Source organism: Mirounga angustirostris, unplaced genomic scaffold (genome assembly GCF_029215605.1).
Source record: "Mirounga angustirostris isolate CCGP_5_RB_7025 unplaced genomic scaffold, mMirAng1.0.hap1 SCAF_6, whole genome shotgun sequence".
NCBI classification, from domain to species: Eukaryota; Metazoa; Chordata; class Mammalia; order Carnivora; family Phocidae; genus Mirounga; species Mirounga angustirostris.
In genome coordinates, this window is record NW_026991714.1 from 52,886,991 (window position 1) to 52,907,719 (window position 20,729).

A 20,729-nucleotide genomic window follows, 5' to 3' on the forward strand; every position below is an offset into this window, starting at 1 on the left:
ATTTATTTGAGAGAGAATGAGATAGAGAGCATGAGAGGGGGGAGGGTCAGAGGGAGAAGCAGACTCCCTGCCGAGCAGGGAGCCCGATGCGGGACTCGATCCAGGGACTCCAGGATCATGACCTGAGCCGAAGGCAGTCGCTTAACCAACTGAGCCACCCAGGCACCCTGTTCATAGTATGCAAATACTCTTTTACAGCAATGACATTTATATAATAGGTATATTTTATCAATAATAAAACTGGACCACTTTCAGTGGAGGGAAAAAATAACCCTTTATGCTCCAATGAACACTTTGGTCAGTATTGTAGTTCCTGGGTCTCTGCTCTTGAATCACTGCCATGTCAATTGCTCCTATTGGGAACTTTCCTACTTACTGAGAGTCTAATTCCTAGAATTTTTTTTCCTGTTCTTCTTTCTTTTTTTTTTTTAAATTTTATTGTCATGTTAATCACCATACATTACATCATTAATTTTTGATGTAGTGTTCCATGATTCATTATATGCGTATAACACCCAGTGCTCCATGCAGAACGTGCCCTCTTTAATACCCATCACCAGCTAACCCATCCTCCCACCCTCTCCCCTCTAGAACCCTCAGTTTGTTTTTCAGAGTCCATTGTCTCTCATGGTTCTTCTCCCCCTCTGATTTCCCTCCCTTCATTCTTCCCCTCCTGCTATCTTTTTTTTTTTTTAAACATATATTACTTGTTTCAGAGGTACAGATCTGAGATTCAACAGTCTTGCACAATTCGCAGCGCTCACCATAGCACATACCCTCCCCAATGTCTATCACCCAGCCACCCCATCCCTCCCACCCCCCACCACTCCAGCAACCCTGTTTATTTTTCTCCTTTTCTTAAAATACATGCAATAGTAGAATCTTGGGAAATAAGTGAGTTTTGTCTTGAAGACTGACTTAATGATGCAGTACTCTAAGGATCTCATAAAGTGTTTATATTTTTTTAATGTTACATACCAGATTTACTTAGAGTCTGTTAGTATATTGAATTCTAGGCCATGTTTCAAGTGTGGGTGGAGTGGCAGTGTGGCACAGAAAGAAGTGGAGTGGGAGTTCAGGGAACTGATTTTTAATGTTGGTCCTATCATTGACTATATTTACTCTTAGGAAGGACATCTTTGGTTTTCAGTCTTAGAGCATAGAAATAGATGGGTTTGGGCCTGGGGATTGTTAAGAGTCCTTCTAGCTCAGAATTGTATGGTTCTAAGTGCTACACCAGAAAATAAGTTTAGAGGTTAGGTAATATAATCCTATTATATAAGATATATAATAAAAGTTCATAATTCTAGCTGGCAATCCCTTTATTCCTTCAGGTCGAAAGTACTTACAACTTTACATAAAGGAAATATAAATGATATAGAAACTAAATAGCAAAGACACAAGCACTAAAAAACATTTAGCCAAAATTTTTTTTTTACGGTAAGTACTACCTTTATTTAAAAAAGTTATACATGCTAGAAAAAAGCATAAATGATACATGTAAACAACTGTTTACCAAATACTTATTTTTTTTTCCTTGTAAAGGTGCAAATGATCTTTAAATGTAAACACAAAAGTTGCCAAACATTTTTGTATTGGGGGAGGGAGAAGGAGAAGGTTATTCCTTTTGGTTGCGGTTAAAGTCTTATTCAAAGATTTTCCTGCAAAATACATTGAAAAAAATTGGTCTATGAACACAATGACAAAACTCTGACCATTGAAATTTGTATCATTTTTTCTTTAAAAATTTTAACTTTTCACCAGAAAGTGCAATTTCAGAGTAGTAACAGAGAATGAGGATGATATATAGTTTGTATAAAAGAACCAAGCTTTTATTAATAAAATGCCTCAACTTTACACTCATTAGTGTGTACTATTACATGAACTGAAGAATTCATTCCCTTGGAGGCTGTGATTACAGGTAAGCCTGAGCTTCAGCAGGCCTGAGCGTCAAGTGAAAATTGCATAACAGTATTCACTGCTGGGGAGAGGGCATTTCTCCCTGCTGGTCCTTAGTAGCAATAAGGAAACAAGAAGGAAAATTGTTTCAGTCAGTAATATTTTTGAGCAAAAACTTCTGCAGAGTAGCACATGATTCTATTGGAGGATTCTCAAGACAGCATATAAGAACTGTATACAGTTTTTATAGAGGCACTGAGCAGAGCTCTAGAGCTAGCAGAAATTCTATGAAAATATTATGAAAAAAGACTATGGTGGAAAACAAGTTCATATGGAAGGAAACAATTTGCAAACTTGCACTGATGAAAACTTTAGTGTCTGAGTCCTGGTTTTATCTACTTAATATTCCTTTTGAACTGTACTATTTAAAATGAGTGTTTCCTTTTTTTGTTTTTTAGATTTTCAAGTCTTCTGGTGCTTAGTGCAAGCATGATGGCTAAATAATACACTTTGCATACCTATCTTTGTCACTGGTAGTCCTTGTAAGTAGTGGAGTCATGTGGATGCAGTGCCTAGAAATAACTAGATCATGTATATAGCCCTTCTCCCTTTATTAGTATTTTCAAACTTAATATCTTAAAAATAAACTTTCACTGCTTAGAATTTTACCTTTATTTTTTTTCCTTTTTTAGTGGGAGGAAGGCTAAATCCAAAGCAAAATGAAACGACGACAAAAAACCCAACGACAAAAAACCCATGATAAATTAAAACCAAAAATAAATATTCTGCACAGAATTGAAAATTTTTGTGCAAAGGTGGCATCTTGCAGTTGAAGTACTTTCATTGTATTTGTATTTCCATATGTTGAGGCACCGGCAAAGAATAAAATTTGTTCTAATGTTTTCTTGAGCTATACAAAGCTCCAAAGTCAAAGCTCTCCAGAATACAGAGGAGCATGTACACGACTGTCTCTAGATGTTCACCATATATGGGATTCACAATGTGTCATTTTAATAACTCCTACACCACCCCCTAGCCGACGGTAATTCATCCCGCCATATAACCTGCAAAGAAAGAAACAAAATCAGATTTCAAAGTGGAAAAATCACTGTTTGTTCTACAACTTAGATGTTAATAAAACACATGTTTTCTATCATAACTAATATTTTTAGATTCCTACTTCTCTTCCAAAGATTAGGACTTGGAATTGAGCACTGGTAAGTAGCAGAATTATTTCAGACATTGGGTGAAAAGGTCTCATTTCTAGGATACTGTTTTAAGAATGAATGTTGTATCCACATTTTGTATCACGACTTTATAACTTTACACCTAAACTGACTTCTAACAATTACACAGAATCATATTCTACATTTTTGTCTAGTTTTGACTATGGCTATCTTATTTTCCTACTCACATTTCCCTCTGCCTAAACATCGATAACTTATTTTTTTTTAAATTTTTTTTTTTTTTTTTTTTTTATTTGAGAGAGAGAGAGTGAGAGACAGAGAGCATGAGAGGGAGGAGGGTCAGAGGGAGAAGCAGACTCCCTGCCGAGCAGGGAGCCCGATGCGGGACTCGATCCCGGGACCCCAGGATCATGACCTGAGCCGAAGGCAGTCGCTTAACCAACTGAGCCACCCAGGCGCCCTAAATTTTTTTTTTTTTTATTTATTTGCGAGAGAGAGAATGAGAGACAGAGAGCATGAGAGGGAGGAGGGTCAGAGGGAGAAGCAGACTCCCTGCCGAGCAGGGAGCCCAATGCGGGACTCCAGGATCATGACCTGAGCCGAAGGCAGTCACTTAACCAACTGAGCCACACAGGCGCCCCGATAACTTATTTTTATCTTTTTGTCTTATATGTATTCTTACAAGCCTCCTCCTTTATGGAACAAACCTGGATATGAGGAAATAAAGTAAGCATCTAGTTTTTGACCTGTGAACAAGATCATCTTCAAAGTTAAAGATTTACATGGAAAAGAATATTAGATCCTCGGGGCGCCTGGGTGGCTCAGTTGGTTAAGCAACTGCCTTCGGCCCAGGTCATGATCCTGGAGTCCCGGGATCGAGTCCCGCGTCGGGCTCCCTGCTCAGCGGGGAGTCTGCTTCTCCCTCTCCCGCTCCCCCCTCTTGTGCTCTTTCTCTCTCTCACTCTCTCTCTCAAATAAATAAATAAAATCTTAAAAAAAAAAAAGAATATTAGATCCTCTGTCAGCTGTAAGGTAAAACTGGTTTTAAGTTTGGGATATGTAACTACAAAAATTTAGATCATAACCTCTCAATAGATGATCCTTAAGAATTTCATAAATATTACTCGGTCACATATTACTAATTCTATTTAGTGACAGTTACTGAGAAATAGGTCCTTATGTAGGATTATAGTGATTAAGTAGCAGAAGTAAATCTGGAGATTTCCCCAAATTCCCACTAAACATAGAAAGCTGAATATGCAAGAAAATATGTCACAAGTGGGAGGCTCCTCTTCAGGAAAACCTCCCATTATCTATCTCTCCCTTACCTCTATTAGGTTTTGCTAAAATGTTACCTTTGCAGTGAGGCCTTCCTAGGCCACATTTTCAAAAGAAGCTCCTCCCTGGACACCTCCACCCCCCTTGGCTCTTCACCATAGTGCTTCTACCCCCTGACATGGTACTGTTAGTCTTCTTACTAGAATGTCAGCTCCAGGAGAGCAGGGAATTTTGTTTTCCCTGTTGTATCCCTGATGTCTAGAATACTCAGTACATCTTTACTTAATGAACAAGGCTGTGAAAATGTGATGTAGTGGAAGCCAAAAATGTACAATGTCTGACTTTTAGTCTGACCCTAGTATTGTGACCAAGTCATAAAGAGCCATGAGAGAAAGGCAGAATCCAAAGAATGTCATTTAAACATCTGTAAAAGTGTGGCTTTCCCAGACATGAAGACAATTTTTTTTAAAGATTTTATTAATTATTTAAGAGAGCAAGCATGGTCGGGGGAGGAAGGGCCAAGGGAGAAGCAGACTCCCAGCTGAGTGCAGAGCCCGATGTGGTGCTCAATCCCAGGACCCCGAGATCATGACCTGAGCCAAGCCACCCAGGTGCCTCTATTTATTTATTTTTAAAGATTTTATTTATTTATTTGACAGAGAGAGACACAGCGAGAGAGGGAACACAAGCAGGGGGTGTGGTAGAGGGAGAAGCAGGCTTCCCGCGGAGCAGGGAGCCCGATGCGGGGCTCGATCCCAGGACGCTGAGACCATGACCTGAGCCGAAGGCAGACGTTTAACTAACAGAGCCCACCCAGGCATCCTACTTTTTTAAAATTTAAAATAAATGCACGAGTCACATGATTTATGTGAATTTATAAGAACTACTTAAGTCCTTAGAAAATATTTGTTAAGATTGTTAAGACAAAGATTTAAAAACAAAGTAAAATTAACCTATAAATATAATTTAACATAGTTAAACCTCTTAAATAAGTGGTAGATTCCTTCCTAAAAGTGATTGTTAAAATTTAATAGTTTTGTTTGTTTGTTTGTTTTTTAAGTAGGCTCCATGCCCCGCATGGAGCCCAATGCGGGGCTTGAACTCACCACCCTAAGATCAAGACCTGAGCTGAGACCAAGAGTAGGACGCTTAACCAACTGAGCCACCCAGGCGCCCTTAGACTTTAAAATAGAATAATAATATGTTTAAATAGATTTTAAAAGCTTAAGGAAAAAAATTTTTAAATGAAATAAACTATTATTTTTTAAAAAAGTAACTGAAGTTTGTTTTTTCCTGGGCATAAAGCTGTGCATAGGAACACCAAAAAACTGTGACAGATTAGAAGCAAGAGATCTAAGTTCTAATTCTATCACTAACTTGCTTCATTTTATTTCTCAGTGCCTCACTTACCTCAGCTGAACATGATGGGGCTAGAGAGGAGATTTTTTTTTTTTTCCGTGTTTGCCATCTCTATTATAAAACTGAACAGTTACCAAAGAGAAGATGTTGTCAGATGTCAGCCACTTTAGAGCAGGGAAGTCACAAGAAGCCATCAAATATGGGTAACTTGGAGCTCTCTTACGAGTACTGCAAGAGCACTTCTCAATGTACTGACCATCCCCATTTTGATGGTCACAGGCGACCTTATGCCCATGATTTTCAAGTCAGCAGTGAGGTGATCTGCAATGTAGCTTAAAGGTTACCTCCATGTATTGGCATCAGGATCAAAAACTTCAATGGTCTTCAAGTACGTTGTGCCATCGAAGCCTCCTACAGCCATGAGCTGTCCGTTCACTACTGCCAGGCCAACCTACAGGACCAAAACACAGTGGCTACTGAAGAAGCCAGAGAATCACTGGGAAAATTTTGACTAGTATCTAGATAAATCTTTTTAATAAAAGATAATTCTTTATGACCTTACATTCTGGTTTACTTGAACACAGAGAAAAAGTAATGACAAAAATCTGTTACACTGTGGGAACAATAAAATTATATATTCAATTAGAATATTTTATAGTCAAAAACATAAATTTCTTAAATTTTTGGAAAATCATCACTGGGAGTGGGTAAGAACTTCCAAACTGCTCTCACTTCTTTTGGTATTTGCCTATTCTAACCCACTATCTAAATGACCACTGAAATACAGATCTAACCATGCTGTCACTCTCTAAAATCTTTCTAAGCCTCCCTACCGTCTAAGGGTAAGTTTAAAGTCCTTACTATGTCATTCGGGCCCTCCAGAAATCCATACTAGCCCATGTTTTAGCCTCACCTCCTTATGTATCCGATGCTGCAAGAATACTGATTTAACTGCTAGTTCCAGAAAAGACCATGTTTTTCACGCCTCTGTACTTTGCACATGTTGTTCCCTGGCTGGTGTTTTCTTTCCCTCTTCTAGAAAATCTTATTTTTCTTTCAAGGCCTAGCTTACATGCGACTTTCTCTGGTGAGTCTCTTCACTGTCCCCAAACACATTAAGCATATTCTCCCGTGTTCTCTTAAAATGCACATGCTGTGGCTGTAAGATTTTTTTTTTTATGGTTAGCTGTAAACACTTCCATTTCCTTCACTAACTTGGGAGCTCCTCCTGGAGTTGTACTCACTTTTGCTTTCCTAGCACAGAATAAGCACTTAATAAATATTTGCTAAATAATCAAAATGTAGCAGTGAAAACAGTAGGAATGCGACCTAGAAGTTGTTAATCACCAGTAATAAAGAGCCACAGATGTGGGAATGTCTTGACTTGCTGATGCCTATCAATGATATTCCCTGATTTGTGCAAACTAGAATTTACTCCCTTTTCTCCTCAGATAATGGAGTCTTAGCTATTGCTGTGTTCTCCCACCTGTTGTCCTACCTCAATGCACTCCTGACACAATCAGTGGTTTATGGGTTACATTTCACTCTGAACCAAACACCCTGGGATGGATGAATGCTAAACTCCACCCTGGAAGTCTCTTGTAGTCACATGTCATTCATGGTCTAAAACATGACATAGGTCAGCCTGACCAGGTCTAGACTACAGATGGGACAGACTCCAACCAGTTTGTGGAGACTGGTGGTGGGGCCAGATGAGTTTCTGCCTAAACATTTGTATTGGTGTGCCAACTACTTAGAATATTACCTAGGAACATTTGCTAGGAATATTTAGCTCTAATCGAGAGGGATGAATATGGGTGAAGTTACATAAGGTAGTGGATAAGATAAGGTAATGTCTTTCAGGAAAACAATCGAAAGATAAATCACAAAAAATAATTCTATTATTAAGACTATGACTGACTATAAGATATTTAACTACTTGAGATAACAGCAATTGCGAGAAATGAATTTTTTTTCCAGTACAAAAGTAGCAGGGGCTGTTTTGCTGAAATAGTGCACCTCCTTACTATGACAGATCAGAGCTCTCCTGCACAGCCCTGTCTTGGTGCTTTTTCCCAAAGTTTTCAGTAGCTGGGCACTTACTCCACTACGGCGGGACGTCATAGCCACCACCGGAGACCACTGGTTAGTTCTGGGGTTGTATCTCTCCGCGCTGCTAAGCTCTGTAGTGTCATCTCTCCCTCCTACGGCATAGATCATGTCCTGATACACTGCACAGCCGAGGTGTTTCCTCCGGGTCCCCATAGGAGCTATCGTGTGCCATCTGTTTTCCTGAGGGTTGTAGCGCTCCACTGCAGGGGAAAAAACCAGTAAGTGACCATTTAACCATTTCCTCTCACCTCTAGTTTTCCTCATAGCCACTAAAACTTTGTGGTAACACGTATTTTCAATACACAATCTGATTTTTGCTCTGAGAAGGACTTGTATACCTTTAGACAAAACCACTATAATCTCCTCGGGGACTACTGGTTTCGTCTGTGTTCAGTATCGTGGAAAAGGCACGTGTTGGAGTCAAGGGACCTTAGTTCTAGTTCTAACTGTATGACTTGTGGCCTCACCTTATCTTTAAATGAGGGGATTAACTAAAGGATCTGGAGGCACCATTCCATACTAGTAACTGATTGTCATAATCAGACAACTTCTGTACTCTTGTATTCCCTTTGCCTGTATTCCTACTGCATTCTAAGCAGAAGACAAGATATGCGACTACGAATCTGATGCGAGTGCCACACTGACGATATCCTTAGGCAAAAATACCCATTATCTCTCAACAGAAAGGACTAATACATAAACCAGCTTATAGCTATAACTTTTTATTTATTCTTAGATTACAATATAGGTTTTGTTTTGTCCTTTTTTTAGTTTTGGTTTTTTAAGGAGAGATGGTTGGGGGTGAGGCAGAGAAATAATCATATTAGGAAAATAGTTCTTTTATTCATTATAAATTCCTAGAAGCTTATAAAGAGGAGGGAGAAAGAAGTATTTTGGGAATATGCTAGAAGAATATGGCTGCAGAAGGAGCTGAGGAAGAGTTGGGAGTTGTACTCTAAAGGAAAAATAATTTTCAATTATTTAGATTATAAATAATTATATCATTTACATAAATATAGAAATTATTTTAAATTTACAATTTATAACTTAAAATTATAGGATAACATGACTTTTTATACTTTTCTGTAGGGGGACTCTCTTGAGGAATGTGCTGCTTTGGGGGAACCGGACTGACCTCGGAAGGGACTAACCTGTGTTGAGTGGAGATGTCCCATCAGAGCCACCCACAGCGTATAAGAACCCTCCTAATACAGCCACGGCCACGCCTAGTCTTCTGGTGCTCATAGAAGCCACTCGAGTCCATTTGTTTTCCTTTGGATCATACCTGCAGTAAGGGAGAAACCAAAGACTGCATGCCTGTTTTTATGACGTGAGGCCCTTTTCATAAGGTATGAAATCATGCTAAAGACATGTTGGATACATACACTTGCTCTGGTCAAAATGCACAGTGAGAATCGAACATACTTTACTTAGTTACTAGGAAAAAAAGAATTTGTGCCCGTGTCAGTTATTAAGCTTTTTTTTTTTTTACAGATTTTATTTATTTATTTGACAGAGAGAGACACACAGCGAGAGAGGGAACACAAGCAGGGGGAGTGGGAGAGGGAGAAGCAGGCTCCCGCTGAGCAGGGAGCCTGATGTGGGGCTTGGTCCCAGGACCCCAGGATCACGACCTGAGCCGAAGGCGGACGCTTAACGACTGAGCCACCCAGGCGCCCCATAGTTGTTTTCTATACTCTGACTTGTGATGCGGGGGCTGGAACTCTGAAAACATTTCTCCTTTGCCAAGCTGGCTGTCTGTCAGATTCTGCCAAGAGGAAGGACTAGCTGCTGGAAGTCTAGGGGAGGAGAAGGGACAGACTCCTTTCTGTTTTCTTGCCAATCCTGTTAGTGTTGTCTCAGCAATGGCCCTTTCACTCTGACTAAACCTGCCAATTTCAGTTTCTAGCCTTTTCCTGGCACAAAACTAGCCTTGTTGTGCTTCTTGGAGGTCTTAGTCATGGCTCTGTGAGGCACCTCCTCGGAGCTCCTGAGGTAAGAGTACCAGTGTTCCAATTATCTACAGCTGTATAAATCACCCCAAAACTCAGTGACTTAAGATAATTTTACTAACTTTCCTGTTTCCATGAGTCAGGAATTTGGGGAGGGCCTCACATGGAAGTTCTGGCTCAGTGTCTCATGTGGTTGCTATCAAACTGTGGCTGGGGCTGGAGTGCTAAAGCAGCGGGTGGCTGGCTGGGCATCTCTCCAAGTAGCCTCAGGGTCTCTCCATGTAGACCTCGCAGCATGACCTCAGACAGCTCAAAGCTTCCAAGGGGCCCCAAGAGATCCAAGTAAAAGATGCATCTTCTATGACCTAGCCTCTAAAGTCACACACATAGTACCACTTCGGCCATTCTTGTAAGGCAGCCAGAGTCAAGGGGAGAAAACGTAAATCCCACTTTTCAACAAGAAGAGTGTCAAAGGCAAATGATACAGAGCATGTGAAATGACAGGTACTGTTATTACCTTCGGAAAATACAATCTTCCAAAATCAGCCGGGAAGAGAAGCCTTCCCGGCGGTGTGTCATAGCTGTTCAGGGCAGCCACTCCTTCAGTGCTGATGGTTCCAGCTCTGTGGCATCTCTCCTCTAGGCTTCTAGGCTCCCAAAACTCTAATCTCTCTCCTTCGTGTTCCCAGATCGGGAACAGTTATTTCAGTGTCCTCTTTTCGTTTTTTTCAGCCCTTCAATATCTGCTAGCCAATTTTTGAATATTAAATTCTCTCTACTAAAGTAACTGGTATGGCTTCTGTTTTCTTTACTGAGTCCTGATTGATAAATTACAAGTGTTCAGAAATATGACAAAAATCACTTGGAATAGTGCTGGCACTTTATTGCGTGGGTGGGAAGTTCTGTTAGTCTATTCAGAACTGTTAGTAAACTCTATCAATATTGCAGAAAATATAAAATAAACGATACTAAAAACAGACCTTGCTCTTAAGAAGCAAGTGAGGGAGATGGAGCATGTTCTTAAGGAAAAACCTCCAAACTGATTCTGAGAATGTAGTAACTAACACAGATGAAAGCAGCAGAAATATAAATACTGGAGAATGGAGGCCCAGGAGAAAGGTTGTGGTTAGTCCAGTGATGGTTTCCTGAGGTTCATGCACTTTTATTTTTTTAAGGTTTATTTATTTGAGAGAGAGAGAGAGAGAGACAGCGCACGAGCAAGAGGAAGGGGAGGGGCAGAAGGAGAGGGAGAAGCAGACTCTCTGCTGAGCAGGGAGCCCAATGTGGGGCTCGAACCCAGGACCCGGGGATCATGACCTGAGCCGAAGGCAGATGCTTAACTGACTGAGCCACCCAGGTGCCCCCGTTCATGCACTCTGAATAAAGTTTATCTTTCATCCCTTTTGGAAAATTCTCAGCCAAAAATTCTATCTGCAAATACTGCTTCTGCTCTTATCTCACTCTCCTTTCCTTCTGGGACTCCAATTACATGTATGTTGGACTGTTTGTGTCCCATGAGTCTCTTACAGTCTGTTCTTTCCATTCTGTTTTCTTTGTTCTTCCTCTGTTTGGATAGTTTCTATTAATCTGTCTTTGAGTTCATTAACTCGGTCTTTTGTTGTGTCTGGTCTACTTTTATTGTGTCTAGTTAATCTCATTCCAATGTTCTTAATTTTAGATATTATATTTTTCAGTTGTAAAATGCACATCTTATTTTTAGATTCCAATTCTATATTAAAATTATCCAACCTTTTATCCATTTTTAATCTTTTCCTCTAATGTATTCATTATACTTATTTTAAAGTTTTTTTCTGTTAACTCTAAATGTGGATCATTTATTTTTTACTTTATTTTTTTAAAAGATTTATTTATTTGAGGGAGTGAGCTTATGCAAGTGGGTGGAGGGGCAGAGGGAGAGGGAAAGGGGGAAAATCTCAAGCCAATTCCTTTCTGAGCATGGAGCCCTACACGGGACTTGATCTCACCACCCTGAGATCATGACCTGGGCTGAAATCAAGAGTCCAACACTTTACTGAATGAGCCACCCAGGCACCCCTAAATGTGGATAAATATGCTTCTATTATCTATTTTCTTCTCTCAGCTACTGGCCATATTTTTGTTTCTTCAGATGTTTCATAATTTTTTATTTTAGCTGGACATTATTATAAAGGAATGGAATCCTAGAAACTGAAGTTATTATCCCCTCATTCCTGCACTGCCCTTGCACCCACCCCTCCTGGCCACCAGCAGTGGATTCACTCTTTCCTGTATTAGGCAGGGAGGGTGAAATATTATCACCCCAGTCCAATCAGGAATTGAGTTTTCATTAGATTCAGTCCACCTCAACTTTCAAATGTCTCAAGGATGAGAGCTATCCTGTATTTGTTGCAGGCCCCTCCTCACAGCAGGACTTTATCTTCTAAGCACTGTCAGGTTGCATGAGATTTCACTCACCCTAGTTTCCTAGTTTCCTGAGCTACCCCAGCACTCAGCAAGCATCTCATGGAGAAAAACAGCAGTATGTTTGAAACAGCAGTAGATTCCTATCTGTCATGCCAACCTGCATGACTGTTAAAAGTTCTACTGATTTACTCTCCTCCAGGAGAATCCCTTTGCCTAAGTCAAGTCCAATATTCAACCCTTCAGACTTGGCAAATATCCCCAGGGAAGAAAACAGCCGATGATCTCAGTTCACATAAATGGGCTCTTTCTTCAATGGAATTTTAGTTCATCTAGTCCTTGTTACTTCCACATGTCTCTGATGTTTTAAAAAATATATATATTTGTACTCTCATTTTTTCCTTTTGTTGCAGTGGGAGTGATGGCTGGCACTACTTACTACATTCTACTTGGAAGCAGAAGTCTTTGCATAATTTTTTAATTATAAAATAAAAACATCGATTCAGAAAGTCACACAAAACAAATGTGTAGTTTAATGTGTTATTATAAGGAAAGCCCATCACCCAGGCCAAGAAAAATAACTTTGCCCACCACACTGGAAGCCCACCTATGTGTCCCTTTCTAAACTCAATGCCTTCTTCCCCACAGGATAACCATTATCTTGATTTTTACAGTAATTGCCTCCTTGAGTTTCTTTATAGTTTTTCCCACCCAAGTGTGCATCCCTTACTTTTGTTCATTATAATTTTTTTAAAGTCTCTTTTTGTCTACAGGTTTTTTTCTCCATTTCCCCTTTCCTCTTGTCTCCCCACAATTCATCTTTTAGAACCTGGGGCATCTGACCTGCAATTTCCCCCACAACATGGATTTGACTGACTAGACACTCATAGTGTAGTTCAACACACTGGTCTGTCCTCTGTACGTTCCACAAATTGGCAGCTGGATCCAGAAGTTTGATCAGGCCACATTTGGTCCCTTTGGCAAAACTACAGAAGGTGATATGTTAGCAGCTGCTAATTATTAATGCCTAAGTCCATTTATTTACTGAGTATTGCAAAATGGTTATATTCAATCATTTATTTTCTTTTATTGGGACATTTTTAAAAAGAAACAATCCTCGGGGTGCCTGGGTGGCTCAACTGGTTGAGAGGCTGGCTCTTGACTTTGGTTCAGGTCACGATCCCAGGGTCCTGAGACTGAGCCCTGCATTGGGCTCCGTGCTCAGTGGGGAGTCTGATTCAGGATTCTCTCTCTCCCTCTGCACCCCTCCCCTCATGCCCTCTCTCTCTAAAATAAATAAATAAATCTTTAAAAAAACCAAACAACAATCTTCTTATCGACTGTTTTGTACTCATTTCATATGTGATACAGTTCATACAAGAAAGGTTGGGCATATGTGTGCTTCTTTCACTTTATTTACTAGTACTCAAGATTATAAATTCATTCCCTGTGATCTTCTGAAGGCAACTAAATAGGGTTTTTTCTTTTAAATGTCAGTAGGAACTCATAGATTTAAATATATTTATTGGATTTTAATCAGTCACAATTATTATCTCTTTTAACTGTCCCATCTTTGGTCAAGTGAGAACATCTTCAAGTTTTCTCTTGAGTCTTTTTGACATCTCCTAGTCTTTGATAGGTTGCTTGCTATCTGGTAGGACAGGCTAGCCCAGGCTTATCTATACATTTCCTGTCCTAAATTTGGAATCAGACATTTCTCCAAGAAGCCCTCATTTCTTTTAGGGAAATGGAACTTCAAGATACAATCTAGGAATAGAGCTATTCACTGCCACTAGTTGGTCATTATGTCTAGGCTTCTTCAGTTGACAGAGCTAGAATATAATTTTATTTTTAATGAGGAACTTAATTCAAATCGAAATTCAGGACTACAAGGTCTTTTACTTAACTTCTTCTATTTTACGTTTATATTCTTCCATATCAAGAACCCTAGTTTTCAAGAACACAGGAGATGACAGAATTAGGATAACCCATACCCATTTCCTTTATTCCACATTAAACATATAGCAGTCTCAGATGAGCAATACTATCACTTCACTATCCCTGAGAACAATTAAAATTCTTTTTGCATATCTCTGTCCCATTCTCCTCCCACTTTTGAAAATATTTGTACCACATTTGCACCAACTGACATGTAGCCAGTGCATGCTACTCTCTTTTAACCCCTATTTACTCAGAATTCTCTGATTCACTGTATGTTTCATGCTCACCCTCCATCAATGTCTCTAGTAATTTTGTCTGAAGCTTGTTCTATAGTAGATTACTCAGTAAGGACTCATGGGAACAATATTCCAATTTCTTACATGTTAATAGTTTGTCTGTGCCCTTCATATTTCAAAGTCATTTTCTCTAGGTATAAACTTCTTAGCTTACATTTTGTTTGAATATCTTAAATGTTATCCCATTTTCCTCTAGCATAAAATATTGCTTTCAAAAAGTATGATAGTAATCTAAATTTCTTTCCTGTATAAATAACATGTACTTTTTTGTTGATTGACTAAGGAATTAGTTTCTTCAAAGTCCAGTAATTTTATTGGAATATATCTCTCAGTGTTGATTGTTCTAGGTCAGTAGTCAGAGGATATAATGTATTCTTTCAATAAATAATTTCAATTTTTTTATTAGAACAGGAAAATAATTTTGAATTATAGTTATTAGCACTTGTTCCATTCCTTTGCTTTGGTTTGCTTCCTCATGGACTCCTATTATCTATATTGGATTTTTACCTATCTTCAATATTTGTTGCTATCTCACATATCCTTTTTATTTCTTTTTTATATTTTTGACTTTAAAATAGTTCCTCTTTCACCTTCTATTTGTCTTCTGGCATTATCTGTTTTGTTTACTTGTTCTAGTTTAATCTTCATTCTGAAGTGATTTTTCCTCTTATTTCTAATATTTTTCTGAGTTTTGTCATCTCATATCTGGGTTTTTCAAATTCTGGCTTATGTAGTGTTTTCATATCTTATATCATTTTCCTAATGTCTTTTATTACATTGTGAAATAGTTGATTACAGTTTTGATCTGTTCTCTGGGTATGTCTTTCTGCTGTGCTTTTATTGTCTATAGAGATGTTATTCTGCTGCTTATTCTTTCATCTATTAACTTTGTATTGGATCTAACCTCAATACTCTGCTGTTGTTCATTTTTATATGAAATGAGTTTTCCTGAGGAGTGGTTCATGGTAATTTTCTAACTTCATGGAACTCTTTCTAGTTTTTTCATATAGTGTTAAAAAAGTATAGTGGTTTGCCTCCTGAGATTTATTGGCTTTATTCACTGGTTCTCCTTTTATCTTGGCCTTCTCTTCTCACTGCATATTAATCTTGTCTTGCTCAATTTTGATCCTGCACCCAGAAGTGTGGGCCCTGTTCTGGAAGGTCATACTGCTGGTCAGTTTTGAGGGTTCCTAGAGACTAGATGGCTCCAGCCCAGCTGGTTCTCAACTACAGTGGCTTTGCAACACTCCTCTCTCCACCTGGGGTATTTGGCAATGTCTAGAGACTTCTGGTGTCACAACCAGGTGTGTGCTACTGGCAATTAGTGGGTAGAGGCCAAGGATGCTGCTAAACATCTGCCAATGCACAGGACAGCCCCACAACAAAGAATTATCTGGCCCCAAATGGCAATAGTACTGAGGTTCAGCAACTCTTTTCTAAGTCCTTCAGATCTTATTATAGGTCCCTTGCACTTACTCTATATTAGGATTGAGCAAAACCCTTCTTAGTTTCAGCTGTTGGTCATAAATTTTCCCTTCACTCTTTCTAGTAAATATATATTGTCTATTTTGGGGTTCTTCTGTTCTTAGATCTGTCACACTTCTGATTGCTTCTCTGTATTTTCTCCTGCATAGACACTCATATCCTGCAGGTCTTGTGGCTTTTGGTACTTTGCCTTAGCCCATTGATGTTTTGGTGTTTATGGGAATACCCTCTTCCTTAGTTATATTTTAAATGTTGTCCATAGGTTTTTTTTTTTTTTAAGTTATGGTAAAATTTACCGCCAATTTACATTAAATTTACCACTGTAACCATTTTTAAGTGTAGAGTTCAGCAGTGTTAGGTACATTCACATTGTTATCCAACCAAGTTCCATAATTTATCCATAGGTTTTTAGTTTTGCTATCTATTACTCTGTTTTTATGTGGGAATTTGGAGAGATTAAAGAATTATGCTGGTGTTGCTATCTTCCCAGAATCCTTTTGCATAGAGTTTTGAAAGTAGGGAAATAAGTTTCTTAATAGAAAAATAAGAAGAAATAGCTTTCAAGAATTACCTGCAACTTTATCTCTATTTAAGACAGTTAAACTCTTCAACTTAAACATGGTAACCCAACTAGTGAATGCTATTTGAAAAATTCTGAAGAGTCATGAAACATTTCTTTTTAAGAAGTGAGGATGAAATATGGAATGTTCTTGCTATTAATCATTAACACATGAGATTCCAAAATCTAATCTCTAGGACAGAATGACAAACTGATGGAGCAAGAAATTAAGAATAGAAACTATTTCACTAAAATTAACTGATTTGTAAAAATATAAATTAAACTTCCACAGCCAACACAGATTTCCCTAAGTACACTTCAAGAATTAATGAGAATCCATATATAAAATACTTTGGGGTATTTATAAAATGGGCTAGACAAAGTATTATTACTTCAATCATTTTTTTTTGGAGGAAGTCTGGGCAGTCATACATTAAGTACTGGGGAAAAAAATCAGAACAGATTTCAGAAGTGCTATGCTTAATTTCATATATGGAATATAATTTAGAATATGATTCCAACTCTTCAGTTAGGCTCTATCGGTATAACAAATAGTTTGAAAAATCAGGTTATATCTTTCATCTTCCTAGACCCTTAAGATCATCTGAAAACTTTTCCCCTAAAACCCATGGGATATCCACTGAATGGTGCCGTCCCTGGCATCCTAAACTGTTTCCTTTAAAGAGCCCTTTATATTCTTTTCCTTTATTTATTTACTTATTAGTTTCAGAGGTAGAGTTTAGTGATTCATCAGTTGCATATAATACCCAGTGCTCATTACATCAAGTGGTCTCCTTAATGCCCAACACCCAGTTACCTCATTCGCCTAACCACCTCACCTCCAGCAACCCTCAGTTTGTTTCTTTTTTTTTAAATTAATTAATTAATTTATTTTTTATTCTTATGTTAATCCCCATACATTACATCATTAGTTTTAGATGAAGTGTTCCATGATTCATTGTTTGTGCATAACACCCAGTGCTCCATGCAGAATGTGCCCTCCTCAATACCCCCCACCAGGCTAACCCATCCTCCCACCCCCCTCCCCTCTAGAACCCTCAGTTTGTTTTTCAGAGTCCATCGTCTCTCATGGTTCATCTACCCCTCTGATTTCCCCCCTTCATTCTTCCCCTCCCCCTACCTTCTTCTTCTTCTTTTTTTTTTTCTTAACATATATTTCATTATTTGTTTCAGAGGTACAGATCTGAGATTCAACAGTCTTGCACAATTCACAGTGCTTACCAGAGCACATACCCTCCCCAGTGTCTATCACCCAGTCACCCCATCCCTCCCACCCCATCCCCCACTCCAGCAACCCTCAGTAGGTTTCCTGCAATTAAGAATTCCTCATATCAGTGAGATCATATGATACATGTCTTTCTCTGTTTGACTTATTTCACTCAACATAATACCCTCCAGTTCCATCCACATCATTGCAAATGGCAAGATCTCATTCCTTTTGATGGCTGCATAATATTCCATTGTATATATATATCACCTATTCTTTATCCATTCATCTGTCGATGGACATCTTGGCTCTTTCCACAGTTTGGCTATTGTGGACATTGATGCTATAAACATCGGGGTGCACGTACCCTTTCGGATCCCTACTTTTGTATCTTTGGGGTAAATACCCAGTAGTGCAATTGCTGGATCATATGGTAGCTCTATTTTCAACTTTTTGAGGAACCTCCATACTGTTTTCCAGAGTGGCTGCACCAGCTTGCATTCACACCAACAGTATAGGAGGGTTCCCCTTTCTCCACATCCCCACAAACATCTGTCGTTTCCTGAATTGTTAATTTTAGCCATTCTGACTGGTGTGAGGTGGTATCTCATTGAGGTTTTGATTTGGATTTCCCTGATGCCGAGTGATGTTGAGCACTTTTTCATGTGTCTCTTGGCCATTTGGATGTCTTCTTTGGAAAAATGTCTGTTCATGTCTTCTGCCCATTTCTTGATTGGATTCTTTGTTCTTTGGGTGTTGAATTTGATGAGTTCTTTATAGATTTTGGATACTAGCGCTTTATCTGATATGTCATTTGCAAATATCTTCACCCATTCTGTCGGTTGTCTTTTGGTTTTGTTGACTGTTTCCTTTGCTTTGCAAAAGCTTTTTATCTTGATGAAGTCCCAATAGTTCATTTTTGCCCTTGCTTCCCTTGCCTTTGGCGATGTTTCTAGGAAGAAGTTGCTTCGGCTGAGGTCAAAGAGGTTGCTGCCTGTGTTCTCCTTTAGGATTTTGATGGACTCCTGTCTCACATTGAGGTCTTTCAACCATTTGGAGTCTATTTTTGTGTGTGGTGTAAGGAAATGGTCCAGTTTCATTCTTCTGCATGTGGCTGTCCAATTGTCCCAACACCATTTGTTGAAGAGACTGTCTTTTTTCCATTGGACATTCTTTCCTGCTTTGTCAAAGATGAGTTGACCATAGAGTTGAGGGTCCATTTCTGGGCTCTCTATTCTGTTCCATTGATCTATGTGTCTGTTTTTGTGCCAGTACCATACTGTCTTGATGATGACAGCTTTGTAATAGAGCTGGAAGTCCGGAATTGTGATGCCACCAGCTTTGCTTTTCTTTTTCAACATTCCTCTGGCTATGCGGGGTCTTTTCTGGTTCCATACAAATTTTAGGATTATTTGTTCCATTTCTTTGAAAAAAGTGGATGGTATTTTGATGGGGATTGCATTGAATGTGTAGATTGCTCTAGGTAGCATTGACATCTTCACAATATTTGTTCTTCCAATCCACGAGCATGGAACGTTTTTCCATTTCTTTGTGTCTTCCTCAATTTCTTTCATGAGTAGTTTATAGTTTTCTGAGTACAGATCCTTTGTCTCTTTGGTTAGATTTATTCCTAGGTATCTTCTGGTTTTGGGTGCAATTGTAAATGGGATTGACTCCTTAATTTCTCTTTCTTCTGTCTTGTAGGAATGCCACTGACTTCTGTGCATTGATTTTATATCTTGCCATTTTACTGCATTCCCGTATGAGTTCTAGCAGTTTTGGGGTGGAGTCTTTGGGGTTTTCCACATAAAGTATCATATCATCTGCAAAGAGTGAGAGTTTGACTTCTTCTTTGCCAATTTGGATGCCTTTGATTTCTTTTTGTTGTCTGATTGCTGTGGCTAGGACTTCCAATACTATGATGAATAGCAGTGGTGATAGTGGACATCCCTGCTGCGTTCCTGACCTTAGGGGGAAAGATCTCAGTTTTTCCCCATTGAGAATGATATTTGCTGTAGGTTTTTCATAGATGGCTTTTATGATATTGAGGTATGTACCCTCTATGCCTATACTCTGAAGAGTTTTGATCAAGAAAGGATGCTGTACTTTGTCAAAAGCTTTTTCTGCATCTATTGAGAGGATCATATGATTCTTGTTCTTTCTTTTGTTAATGTATTGTATCACATTGATTGATTTGCGGATGTTGAACCAACCTTGCAGCCCAGGGATAAATCCCACTTGGTCATGGTGAATAATCCTTTTAATGTACTGTTGGATCCTATTGGCTAGTATTTTGGTGAGAATTTTTGCATCCATGTTTATCAGGGATATTGGTCTGTAATTCTCCTTTTTGATGGGGTCTTTGTCTGGTTTTGGGATCAAGGTAATGCTGGCCTCATAAAATGAGTTTGGAAGTTTTCCTTCCATTTCTATTTTTTGGAACAGTTTCAGAAGAATAGGTATTAATTCTTCTTGAAATGTTTGGTAGAATTCCCCTGGGAAGCCATCTGGCCCTGGGCTTTTGTTTTTTGGGAGATTTTTGATGACTGCTTCAATTTCCTTAGTGGTTATAGGTCTGTTCAGGTTTTCTCTTTCTTCCTGGTTCAGTTTTGGTAGTTGATACATCTCTAGGAATGCATCCATTTCTTCCAGGTTATCTAATTTGCTGGCATAGAGTTGCTCATAATATGTTCTTATAATTGTTTGTATTTCTCTGGTGTTGGTTGTGATCTCTCCTCTTTCATTCATGATTTTGTTGATTTGGGTCATTTCTCTTTTCTTTTTGATAAGTCTGGCCAGGGGTTTATCAATCTTGTTAATTCTTTCAAAGAACCAGTGCCTAGTTTCGTTGTTCTGTTCTACTGTTCTTTTGGTTTCTATTTAATTGATTTCTGCTCTGATCTTTATTATTTCTCTTCTCCTGCTGGGTTTAGGCTTTATTTGCTGTTCTTTCTCCAGCTCCTTTAGGTGTAGGGTTAGGTTGTGTACTTGAGACCTTTCTTGTTTCTTGAGAAAGGCTTGTATTGCTATATA

At 38.8% G+C, this 20,729-nt stretch overlaps 1 protein-coding gene across 3 annotated transcripts in view; it reads right to left on the reverse strand.

The window, feature by feature from the left end:
• Positions 1 to 2,358: 2,358 nt before the first annotated feature.
• Positions 2,359 to 20,729, reverse strand: part of KLHL20 (kelch like family member 20) — a 65,269-nt gene continuing 46,898 nt past the window's right edge. For all 3 annotated transcript variants that reach the window (XM_045877434.3, XM_064594308.1, XM_064594309.1), the window contains 4 exons: positions 8,987 to 9,120; positions 7,827 to 8,035; positions 6,068 to 6,174; positions 2,359 to 2,963 (listed from right to left, as the gene is read on the reverse strand). In XM_045877434.3, coding sequence (XP_045733390.1) covers positions 2,879 to 2,963; positions 6,068 to 6,174; positions 7,827 to 8,035; positions 8,987 to 9,120 — 535 coding nt within the window. In that variant the 3' untranslated portion in view covers positions 2,359 to 2,878. The remainder of the gene's footprint in view (positions 2,964 to 6,067; positions 6,175 to 7,826; positions 8,036 to 8,986; positions 9,121 to 20,729) is intronic.